The 13,126-nt window shown below is 44.4% G+C and overlaps 1 protein-coding gene across 1 annotated transcript in view; it reads left to right on the top strand.

Moving 5' to 3' along the window:
- IRS4 (insulin receptor substrate 4) overlaps positions 1-4,549 on the top strand; it is a 54,693-nt gene extending 50,144 nt beyond the window's left edge. The window contains exon 2 of the mRNA XM_078688786.1: positions 1,972-4,549. Coding sequence (XP_078544912.1) covers positions 1,972-1,979 — 8 coding nt within the window. The 3' untranslated portion in view covers positions 1,980-4,549. The remainder of the gene's footprint in view (positions 1-1,971) is intronic.
- Positions 4,550-13,126: the final 8,577 nt, after the last annotated feature.

Genomic DNA, 13,126 nt, shown 5'->3' with positions numbered 1-13,126 from the left:
TCTTGGTCATCCAGGCCTCAGTCAGCAGCAGAAACCTAGTCTAAGTCATTGCCCACATTAATACCCGCCTCAGCCCCCCCCCCGCCCTTTTTTGTCCTGGCAGTAAGTAAGGTTCTCAAACTCTCCCTGCATTTTAAACGGAGAACAAATCCCCCGGCAGACAGCTCTGTATTTTGCAAGAAAAGTTTTGTTGGTGAAAGTCTGTACTCATTGGAGGGCGGCTCTTATATATTTTATTGGATTATACAGATGTCTATCTAGAAAACTATCGCGTTTTATGATGTGTTTTTAATTGCTTTGTTCTCAACAGAGAGGATCTTCGCTCATCAATTAATGCCGTGGATTTCGTTAAAACAAATTAGTGCACACCTGAATAAACGTACCTAGCGTGAACATGCAGTTCTGCTGTTGTCGAGGCAGCAATTAGCAGACATATATGATTTAACTCTCGTCCGCTCTTCTGGTGTCCGCGTCCCTCCAGCTCCTCTGAGTGGACTCTCCAAACCTTTCCTATTCGGACCGTGGGGGGAGGGGGCGCAGCCGCGCTTCTAAGTCTGCAGCCCTGTCAATCCAGAGTGGTACGTCAAGCGCCGAAAGTCTGGTGTCGTAGTGCCTTGCTAAGCAGAGAAGATGTAGAACACTTGCAATGCATGCTCTAATTATTATAACATATATACAAACAGCAGCTTGCTAGGGATGAACAGTGAGGCTAATACTTGTTTTTGGTTTGTGGACAGTCACAAAATCGAAAGCACAGATTTTCAGTGAGTTTTTTTTTTACATTTGGTTTTGTCCATGGCTGTTCAGCTTCAGCGCCCGTGTGGACTGCCCGCATCCCCATCACTTTGTTATTGTTGTCTGAAAAGCAGAGCAACCGGATCCCAGGCATGCCGAAACACCAGAAAAACGCCGTATACCACGTTGAGGGAGTTGGAATTTCAAGTCTATTTCAAGTTAGTTTCCAGTTTGGTTTCAACTTAAGGTTTCAGTTTGGTATAACATTTTTGTCGTTCATAGTGCCTCTTAAGAAGTGCTTCATTTTTTCATCTGCAGAACCGAACCCGTGGCCTACAAGTAACACATCACTGCATGGGTCTCTTAGCTCATTAAAACACATTAAAACTTCAGAGCACATTTACCAATCCTGGCTCAGGCGCTTTGATGGCAGTGCTGGGGCTATGAAATATTAATTTAAGTGGTGTGAAGAGGCCACCTCTTTGGGTCTACAAAAAGAGGTCTGCGCATCAGGTGTGCTTTGATATGTGGGGTGCAGAAATCATTCAATTAACCATATGCCCCAGAAAGTAAAAGCATTTTACGTGCTTCCACTATGCAAACTAAAAGCAAACAAGCATTTTCAATATAATTGGTCTTGCATTTACGCAAGTTTAAGCTATTGGCATTGTAAATGACAATGCCTTTTCTTCTTGGTTTTTAAAATCAAAACATAAATGAAAGACATTGTCATTTACAATGCTAATAGCTCAAACTTAAGTAAATGCGAGACCTAAGTATGAACCATGCCTCAAATATTTTGCTCACTTACTTTGTGTGTAACACTACTATACAGGAGAGCCAGAACAGCAGAAAAATAATTCATTTAAAAACTCGGTCTGTTTGGGCCTAAAAAGATGTCTATCCCATTAGTATTCTTATCTGGCAATGAGAAATAAATAAAATCAGATCTAGCTTTAAAAATGGTCAGTCAATGCCGAAATCTACTATTGTTAAACCGCCTGTTTTTGTACTTCTGAACAAGACCTTTTTGCTTTAGATGGTTGATTAATTCTGACTTTAATTTCAGGTGCACTTTTTTGGCCATTTAGAACTCTGTGGCCAGACGCTCTAAAAGGCAATATTTGCAAATGACCCACTACTGTTCCCAGTTTTTGTTCAGCAAAATCAGTATTTGGATTTTCATGGCATAAATTTTAATGACTAACTTCTTTTTTTTTTTTTTTTTTTTTATAGGAGACTGACTGTATTTCTGTGGAAACCCTTGGTGAAAGAAGAACATTTTGTGGTTTTCTGCTGCAAATATGGGATTTCATGTCATTGGTACAGACGCTTCAAATCTCGTAGTCAGCAGAACCCGTATTCAAATGGACACCCACGATAATTTAATTTCCATCTGATCAGCGTTATAGGCCATTTGACTGACAAAATATGTGAATTAATTAATATTAATGTTTTGGTGATGGAATTTTGTCATGCTTATGTAGACTTGAATTCCGAAAATGAGTTTTCTTCCTTATTGGGTTAAAGAAGAAGTTTATATATTCTCAGATTGTAGTTGATGGTACAATATTTAATATATGGTTTCAGGTACAATAATAAGTGATTGTTAAACATGTTAGTGAAAAAAATGTTGAGAGTTTAAAATGTCATCGTATTTTAACTTAAGAATGCTAGTCAGTCACATCTGACATGATAAATGTTTTTTTTTGGCTATTATATTAATACAAGTCATTTGACCTCGAAACTTCTATATTTATGAAAAAGAATGTTAAGTGTGAACAGATGGTATTTACTAGAAAACGTGTTTCTGTATAGCATCATGTGCTAAACAGGATTTAAACATGATCTGTCCATGAAAATATTGCATCCGTTATTTGAGTTCCCCTTTTTTTTTCTTTTGTTCACGAATACGGAAAAAGCGGCAGAATCTGTACATTACTATCCCGTTTGGATGTAGGTTAAATGGAAAGACACCGGATGTGGGCTCCATTTTTATTTGTCAAACATTTTCTAAACAGGGTGTGGAACAGATGATCTACTCTTGTTTTTGGTTTAGTATTTCTTATTTGAACATTGCTGTGGTCTTTACAAACCTGAAAGGAGCATTTGTGTGTAATTTAAAAAAACGCTGAATGAATCTGTTTAAACTTCGATATGTAGAAATCCTAGTAGAGATGTACTCATGCCATGCTGTTAATTTCCATCATCCCATACCGGACGCTGCCTCATAATGTTCAAATTATGACTGAACAAAGTTTTATTACATAGGACACTCTTCCTGTCCTGCCAGTTCCAAGGTACAACGTTTGCCAGTGTGAAACAGGGCCCTAGAATATAATTGAATATTGACTTGCTACAAGCCGTTGTAGTCTTTTGTTCTGAAAATATGAAGTTATGTTAGCACCACGAGCTTCATGGTTCTGGTTGTGTATGAGGGCCTTCAGATGGTGCGTTAATCTCTAGCCCACGTGCCTTCTCCTTCCCAGCCACCAGGCCGTGGTTGATTTGTGACAGAAGGATTTTGTTCTAACCAACTGTTCAGTTCTTTTGGCACTTGAAAGCAGAATTATTGTTTTCCTGTGGTTGTGGCTTGTTGAGCTGTGGCAGTCTATTCTCATTTCAGAAGAATGGAGCACACTAACACTCTGGGTTTCCACTGCCAGATCATGCCTGGATAGATTGTCCTCAAGTGCTCTCTCTAGTTTAGCTTCATGACATTATCATTTCCCTTTCATGTGTATTTGAGACAAACGTTTACCCAGGGTTGTTATTTTCTGTTGGTACTATTTTTATTTCTTCCTTCCCCTTACTTTACGTAGGAGTAAAGCTCTTCAGGAATACCTGGCCGCAGAGCCCATGTTAACTAGCTTTGTTCCATAATTTCTCTGGTCACCAAGGTTTATTTTGCAGAGTTGACAAGCACATGTACATTGTGGAGTACGGTACACACTTAGTTCTCACTGCTGTCACTGACTGCAGCTGTTGAATACAGTTTACTATTTATTTAAAAAATAAAAAATAAAATGTCATTGTTTTTGTTTGCATAATTGCTGGTACAGATAGCTTAATATTTGCTATTGTATTAAGTTGTGCCATCTTTTGATCATTTTTGTGGTCCCAAGGCTGCCCGCTGTACAATATAGAGCACTGATCTAATGGTACCAGTATAATAAATTCAAATGCTGAACAGTGGGTAACCTCATAGTTGTGAAAAGAAGAGTTAGCAGGCGTGGCATAATGAATATGCAATCTTTCTATCTAGTTTACAATGAGTGCTAATTTCTTCAGTATTGTGCTGGAAAACATTTTCAAAATATGTCATACATATCGCTAACTATATTTTCTCTTCCAGCTACCAGTTTACTCTACTGTATAGTATGGAAATACCAATGATAAAACAATGTTTTTTGTCCTGTAAATTTAATTTAAGTTTAATTTGTTATTGGACATTGTTTTTCATTACAAACTGAAAACATGGTTGATACTGTTCATTATTTTTGCTATTCTTGCTTCACAGATAAGTTTTAAAGTTGAGCTTAATTATCTGGCTTCGTCTTCCATTGTAAATATTTTTGCATTGTTTTCTTTGTAAAATCCGCTTTTTGCGGAATTGGGAGACTGCCTTTAAGCCCTGTATAGTGTTTATATTTATCGGACTGGCTTTCCATAGAGCTACAATGCAGTAAAATGTGTTCCTGTAACTGTGTGCTTTTCTTTTTATTACATTCACATTTTCTTATGTTTAAATAATGACAATTTTTAAAACTTTCACAAACATAAACATTTTCATTGTTCATAGATTCACATGCAACCACGAATTGTGCTGTCTTATTTCTAAGTGATTGGTTCCAAATAGTTTTTTTGAGACTATTTAATAGTTTGGCATTCAAACAAATACTGCAGTTCTTGCTCCTTTTCAAAATCATGACAAACAATGCCATCTTGTGGATGAAGTTGATACTGTTCCTGTGTCTCTCAATAAAGGCGGTGCTAGTGCTGTACATGAGCTATCCTCTGGATGGCCTTCCTTGCTCAACCCAGATGCATTCCTCGATTTTTCTAATCACTGCGTCCTACAGTTCCCACAATGTTCCACGCTGGTCTTTTTCATTTTTCAACCTTTGGCCAAGAGAGATGGTGTATTTGCAGAAGAAGTTGTCAGTTAAAGTCCACAAGTCGCCAGCTCATGGGGAACACGGCGCAAAAGATTTATTCTATCAGGCAGTGAAATTGTGTATGTTATTTTGCTTTTGTACATGTACACATGCAGTTGAAAAGCATTCCACTTTCCACGGACGCTAGGTCAGTTTGCACTACAGTTGATGCCTACTGGAAATTGGCTCGGGATTAGACGATAGCAAGTGTTCTATGTTGAATTTACAGGTAGGGTTATAATGCTGCTGCTTATGAAACTGCAATGCTTTCAGGAATGCCGATGGCAGAGGCCCTTGATAGAACAGTCCGATGATGCATTGCATAGTGAGGGGATTTGTGTTTTTTGTCACCAGCATCCACTGGACTACAGCGTAAGGCTTTCCAGGAGTCTGCACGTCCCAGCAATGATAAGTCCAGTAGCTGGGGATCTTTTAATCCTTGCATTGCAGGTTGAGAATGCACAGCGGTCTTCAGATGTGGCTGCTGTGAAAGTTCATCCCTTTCGCTAATAAACTAGTGTACCAACAAAACAGCTTCATCGAATAAAACTCCAAATTATAGCACTTTAGCCCATCTAAAATATGAGTGACATTTCAGACAGTGGCCGTAGAGGGCTATCCAAGGAGGCCTAATGCATAAGAATATTATTTGCACTTGTGACTGCAGAAATATTTACCAGGGAAACATTGCAAGATTTATTTTTCCAGGACAGGCTTCTTCCTGAACGAAGACTTGGAAAATGGCACAGCACGGAAGGGTGGGCTTGCAAGACCTAAGATTCTGTACATTATAAGTGTTTTTGTTATAAGGTGTTTGTTTTAACGCTGGAATCTAGGGACCACGGTTCGATCCCCGGCTACGGCGGCAGGTCAGCCCAGCACCATGTGACTCTGGGCAATAGCTCGCTTAATCTTCCCGACGGCCCCCCAGCGCCTAGAGACCCTTACGGGTGATTGTGCGCTTTACAAATGTGGACTTTACTTTACTTTTTAAGGTTTCCAAACAGTGCAGGTCAGTCAACCATGCAGCTATCACCTCTAACCCACGGCCTCTTCGCGATATACATGTTTGAATTGGCATAATGAAAGTGCGGAGTGCAATAAAACAGCCTCCTTACTATTAACTCCCATCATAGCATTCTTTCCTCCCTCCTGTGCCTTCACTCTGTCAAGTGTGTGCACCCTCACTTTCAGATTTGTGGTGATTGTTTTAGAGACCAAACAATGGTATGGTTATACCTGCTCCGAAACATCAATTTTTTTGTTGTAAACCTATTTTATTGGGATACAATGTGGCCTGACCGGCCTGAATAAGTAGGCAATGTTGGTTGTAGCATAAGCCCAAGCATTACCAATCATGTAAACTTAAGACCCCAAGGCACAGACCGGATACCCCACCCGAACCCCTGCAAATATAATCTACTACATTCAGGTAGAGAGAACTACCCGCTATCTTTATCTCCGTGATTGTATGACTATCTCCTGGTTTAAGAATTGTTCCGAAGATTCTGTGTGGGGCAAATCAATTCCTCTGTACTCCGCCCACCGTTTCCATATTTACTGCTTTTCTGGGGGTATCCGCAAGCCTGGCATAACAAGTTAAAATCCCATGCGTTTATCAATGACACACTTCCATCCACCCAACGAGGGTGGGGGACCTCTCTCCAGTGTTGAGCTATGTCGCGCTGGGCCAGAGTTAGTCCCAAGAACGAGAGGTGTCGTTTGTATCTATTACTCCATATCTCTTTGGTACTATGTAGGAGAATTAGCTTGGGGTCAAGCAAGATCTGCCAGGACAGCACTCGGTCCAGACAGTAGGTCAACCCCCGCCAGAAGGGTACCCCCTAGCAACTCCATACAGTGTGTAAAAAGATGCCTTCCTCTCCACTGCAACCGAGACTTGCAGGAGAGGATATCACACCCATGAGCCATAGGCTGTACATGGTAAAGTATGCATTTGAATTGGATTAGACGTCGTTGTGATGCGATAGCTTCACTGCAGGGGCTTGCCAGCAACTCTGTCTAGTTGTTGCCATCCAAGCCTTCAATATCACCCTCCCAAACAACTCAGTGTGTCCAAGCTCGTGGGGCTATGTGTAGTCAAGAGTTTGGTTTATCTGTCTAATTTTGTGTGCACCCATGTTGCCCATCAATAACCGACCCTCTAGGAGGTTGAATTCTGGTAAACCCCGAAACTGGTCCTAGAATGCTTGTTTCCGGTCCAGGGAGGACCTGGCTTGGCAGTTCGTACTGGACTGTTCCCATGAGGCCCAGGGTCAAGACTGATTTGCATATGACCAGGTCTAAACTGGGGTGGCATGGTGAGCAAAAGAATGATGGATTTAACCCTGATCTCTTGGCTGAGGGGGTGAATGTTTTGATTTGTTCTGCATTCCGTCCAATTGTGTGTCTTTTGCTTCCTCGTCTTAAGTGCGCCAGGTATTCCCAGACGTGGCTCCCGGGCTCACTGTGCCACTGGATTCACTGTGCTGGCTGATGAGCGGTGAAACCCTGAAACCAGTCCTAGGATGCCTGTTTCTAGTCCAGGGAGGACCTGGCTTAGAAGTTCGGGCTGGACTTGTTCCCATGAGGCACAGGGTCAAGACTGATTTGCACATGGCCAGGTCTTAACGGGTGGTATGGTGAGCAAAAGAATGATGGAATTAACCCTGATCTCTTGACTGGTGGTGAATGTTCGGATTTGTTCTGCATTCCGTCCATCAATTGTGTCTTTTCTATGTTCACAAAGGACAGGTCTCTTTGTTCATGATGAGATGATGTATGTGGTTTCAGTACCAAGTTCACATGTGATACTGCGGAGGTTTCTGGGAGATAATGTCCATTCAGTAGTAAGAAAAAGACAGTCACTAAACCTATCGAGTGTACTAGGAACAGTAAACCATGTGCTGTCCAAAGCTGTACCCAGTGTGAAACAAGGCAAGTCTTTTTCTGCTAAAGGTAGAAATCATGAAGTTGTTTTTTGCAGGAAACTGGAGTTGTGGGTGTCTAGTTCCCTTGGATCCAGAGAGGTTGTGTCAAAATCGATGACCTAGCCAGAAGTAGTTTGATCTATCGTTGGTAGCTCAGCAGGCTTTGTTGAACTGGCATATGTTTCCTGTAGAGGCATATTGATGTAGATGTCTGTGTCAGGGCGAATTGAGATCTGTGTTTAATTTCTATTTTGTTGCTGTTCAAGTTCAACAGGTACGAGTTCCATTTAATTGTTGGTAACTCCACTACTTCGTATAAAAGACTCTTCAAATGTTTTGTCTTTCTGTCTGAACCTCCTGTATGGTAGCGAGAGATCGATTGCTACCCAGGAGCCCAGACAGCCTGCTATTCACTATCTGCCACATAGTGTGGTTTGATTAGATCAATAGCGACTAATCTCTTCTTTTTTTACCGTCTAGTGGCAGAAGTACTGTTGTTCCTTCGACAGCCAAGACAGGTACAGGTGTTCTGTAAGATGGCCTAAATTCTTTCTTGTCCACAATCTTTTCTCTGACCAGGTCCCCGACTTTTGGGACCCAGGCAGGTCTTGCTGGAACAGCTGGAAATTCGCCAGTGGTGGTGCGTTTTACTTGGACCTTGCTTTGTAGTGCCTAGAATTCATGGAGTTCTGTAAAACAACCAAACGAACATTTATCTCAAATTTCTCATCATCTGACAGAGATACGTTCGTGATAGATTCCTTATCTTAGAATATCCCCAGGCGTCAAACTGGATCTGGAAAGTTTTTTTGCCAGCAGTACCCCTGCGTGTCGGTAGGCAGCGTCGTTCGGCTCCGCATACGTTGCTGGCGTCATAGTCACCGAGATGACGTTGCTCCTACTTAGACACGCCCATGCGCACTTTCGTCAGTTGTTTTTCAGCGCCAGCAAGCGAGATCCGGGAAGAGTTTTTTGGGGACATTTTGTCTGTTTTCAATTATATATCAATCTACAGGTGCATAGTGATGCCCGGTTTTAAGTCCTGCCTGGCCTGTCCCTGCACGATGTTGGTGACAGACCCGCACCATGAGTATCTCTACTGCCGGGGCAGGAGCACGACTGATGGAGGCCAGGGAGTCAGTTCTGTGCCGTTCACGGTCCTGGTCCAGAGGGAGGTCGAAGGACCGGCCGCAGAGCCATCACTAGCACTCGATGTCGTCGCACTCTGAGTCCGGTAAGGCGAAGTCAAAGAAGCGCAGTTGCTCTTCGCCTTACCCTAGCCGGTTGTGCAATGTTACTAAGGGGCAGGTATCCCCTCCCCAGCGGCTGCGGCAGAGTGTACGCATTAGCCGATGGCCTACCTGCCCTTTCTGGGTCCATCGGCGACTCCGGCCCAGCTGCAGGAGTTCCTGTCAGCCATGGCTCGTGTCTATGGACCGTCCGGGCCCGACTGGGGGTCCTCGTCCTTTGATGTCGCCGGCTCCAGCCCAACGGCGACTCCGGCGTCGACGCCGAGGGACCCTTGTGGATGCAGGCCTGGATCCCCGTCCATGCAGGTTGGCCATGCGTATTTTTCTCCCCTGAGGCGGAAGCCGGGGGATCTTTACTCTTTCTCTGCCATACTTAAAAATGTGATTGTATGCCCGTTATTGATGTAATAATAACGAAGTTTTAAAAATTGTACATATTTTAGCCAGCAAGTTTTAAATTTCATTCCCCACCTCGGCGCGAGACTTGCGTCGCTCCGAGGCGGCTCACCGACTTGCCCTGCCACAGCGCTGCCGTTACTAGACGCTGTCAACCTTACTCGATCCACCTTAGCCGCCATCTTGCTCAGGGCAAGGCTGGCGGTCTAGTTGTTCGTCCCTCCCACCCTCCTCCACCTTCCCTTGAACATGTATAAAAACAGTATACCTCCCCGTCCGCGCAGCGGGCGGGCGCGCCAAAGGCGGGCCCGTCCGCGCCTGGACCGGGCCGAGGGCCACTCCCCCTGGCCCAGGCGACCCAGCCTCACGACGTACTTACTCACCGACTAAACTCTTACAAATGCGTCCACATATTCATCAGGAATGCCTAATATTTGATCCATCATCCCTTTTTGGCAACACTGTACAGTACTGCTCTCACTGTAAGACTTCTACGCCCCCTCACATTAAACCCTCCTCCGGCATTTATAACAGCTCACCGAAGTCCTTTTCTATAGCCCTCTCTAATGTCCGCTCGCTCGGTAAACACCGACAGGACATAGCTGATCTCATAGAGGACAGGAAATTAGATATTTTATTCATGACCGAAACCTGGATGGACAACTCATCCGATCCAGACCTAGTGATTGCCGTCCCAAAAAGGTTTCTCCATCTATAGATTAGACAGACAGCGTAAGAAAGGCGGCAGCGTAGCTATCATCGCCCGTGACTCATTTAATGTACGAACTAATGTGATCCCGTCACCGTCCTGCGAAGCCCTACAATTCACCATTAAGTTAACTCCCTCTTTCAACTTTAGAGGGATTCTTTTGTATCGACCACCGGGCTCAAGAGTTGGTTTTATCTCTGACTTTAGCTCCATCTTGGAATCATCTGCCCTCGATAACTCCCTTACAATCCTCGGTGACTTCAATTTTCACTTAGATAAAACAGAAGACAAAGACACGGCATCCCTTATAGCGGATATGACAACTTTCGGTCTCCCACTATTGGTCAATTCTTCAACGCATGACGGAGGCCACATTTTGGATGGCATCTTCTCCAACTTACATGAAATATACATATCTCAAATCCTTTCCCTTACTTGGTCGGACCACCATGCAATTCTGGCCTCACTGACTATTTACAACTCTGTCGGCCCCACATTACCTGCCAAACCCCGACAGTCGTTTCTTGCTTGGAACGAAATTGATAGCTCTAGTTTGAAATCGCGCCGATTAATTCTTCTCCCTCCTTTTCAGCTGACCCTAATATCGCCACAACACAATTTCATGATTGGTTGGGTTCTGCTGCCACCCCACTTGCCCCTGTCAAACAGATGACCCGCAATAGACATGCCCCCTCGGCCCCCTGGTTTTCCGAGGAGTTAAGAACCCAGAAACAACTCTGCAGGAATAAGGAGCGGCACTGGCGGAAGGACTATACTGAAGACGCCAAAAGTCGCGACAAGGAAACGTTGGCTTTATATAAAACCATGATTAGTGATGCCTAGAAAAAGTTTTTTAGCGAAAGGATTGAATCAGCCAAAAATTCTACTAAGGAACTTTACGATACTACCAAGCAGTTAGCCGGCCACTCTTTTAACTTGTCCCCACCCCCCTCCCAATCCCTCTGTGATGCTTTGGCCAACTTTTTCTTTAGTAAGGTCAATGACATCTTTTTTGCTTTCTCGAAAAACACCAACTCCCTCCCCATAATCGCTACACCAAACCGCACTGGTCCTACATTTACCCAGTTTACAGACATTTCCACCACTCAGACGGCGGACATCATCTCCACGATTAAATCAGGTTCTGCACTCGACCCTTGTCCTTTTAAAATACTTCCACCTATTATTGATGTTCTCATTCCTGTTATCGCCTCAATATGTAACTCCATGTGTAGAACAGGTATTTATCCAGCCGCCCTCAAAAAAACTCTACTCAAACCATTACTAAAGAAGCCACTTCTCGACCTGGACGAACTGAAAAACTATCGCCCAATTGCCAGCCTTCCATTCTTGGCAAAAATAGTCGAAAAAGCAATGAACCAACAACTGTCTGCTTTTATAGAGGAACACCATCTACTCGATGAGTCCCAATTTGGCTTCCGTCGATTTCACGGTACGGAGACTGCTTTAATTAAAGCCGCGGATGACATTAGATCTATCCGAGACGATGGTGGAACAGCAGTATTAATACTGCTAGACCTGTCGGCTGCTTTCGACACGGTCGATCATTCTACTCTGATCGATCGTGTCGAAAACATGGGACTCCAACACACAGCCAAGCAACTGCTGGCATCTTTTCTGGCTGACAGGACTCAGGCTGTCACACTGGGCCCCTTTCAATCAACCAATCTGTCGCTGCCATGTGGGGTACCTCAAGGCTCATCCCTAAGTCCAACACTTTTTAACATCTATGTGTCGGACCTAGCCAATACCATTCTAGCATATGGGATGAGCCTTACCTCCTACGCAGACGACACGCAGTTGGTCCTCGCCATAAAAAACAACGGCCACAAAATAGCCGAAGACTTCAAACAGGGCATGTTGGCAATTGGGGACTGGATGGCCTCCAATTGCCTAAAACTTAATTCCGACAAGACGGAAGTGGTCATCTTTGGACAACTGACCCCAGATTGGTCCTCTGTTTGGTGGCCGATGTCCCTTGGACCCCCCTAAACCTGTCAGTAAAGTGAGGAACTTGGGAGTGATTTTTGAAGACCGCCTCCACTTTCTCCCACATGCCAATCAAATTGCTTCCTCTGCCTTTTATAAACTAAGACTCGTAAAGAAAATCCTTCCCTTCCTCCCCGAAACGGCCGTTAAAATCTTGGTAACTTCCCTGAGACGCCCCAGGGCCATTGTTCGCGCTTTATAAATATTACTAATAATAATAATAATGTGCGACCTCCACCAGCATCGACAGCCGCAGACCTGGCCGACGCTGTCCCTGACGTGGGACAGGTGCCGGAAGGGTGTCAACCAAAGCCGATTCAGATGCCTTTTAGGAATTTGTTTCCCTTTGTCCACCCACCTCCGTATATTCCACCTGTTTCACAGGCTATGAAGGACTGGTAGGGGTCTGAGGACCCTCTTGCAGCCCAATGCGAGTTAGACCCAGACTGGAATGAGGATCCCTACTGTGGCCTTCAGGATTAATCTCCTGACAGAGGTGCTTCGGCTAGCTTCTGCTACTTTGGAGCCGCTGCTGCCTTTTAACGACGCGCACTCAGATGTTCTTTTGGGCACCTGGTCCAGGCCCAACACAGGGGCTCCTGTGGACAAGAACATTGGCCGACGCCATCTCCCGGCCCCGAACGAGCCTGTTTTCTTCTCCCAACACCCCACCCCGAGAGCTTGGTTGTCCAAGCCTCTGCGTCCCAAAGCGCATTTCCTTCTGCACCTCCTGATAGGGAATCCAAGAAACTGAAGCAATTTGGGAAGAAGATTTTCTCTTCCGCCAGTACAGGCCTGCGGTCTGTGAACACCACATGTCTCTTGGGCCGTCACTCCCATTCTGTGTGGGATACGGTTGTGCAAGTGCTGCCTCAGTGTCCGGTGGAAGCTCGGACAATACTTTCCCAAACTATTGCTGAGGGGAGAGCCGCAGACAAG

The sequence above is a fragment of the Lissotriton helveticus genome, chromosome 4_1, assembly GCF_964261635.1.
Source record: "Lissotriton helveticus chromosome 4_1, aLisHel1.1, whole genome shotgun sequence".
NCBI lineage: Eukaryota > Metazoa > Chordata > Amphibia > Caudata > Salamandridae > Lissotriton > Lissotriton helveticus.
This window is presented reverse-complemented; position numbering and strand designations above follow the sequence as displayed.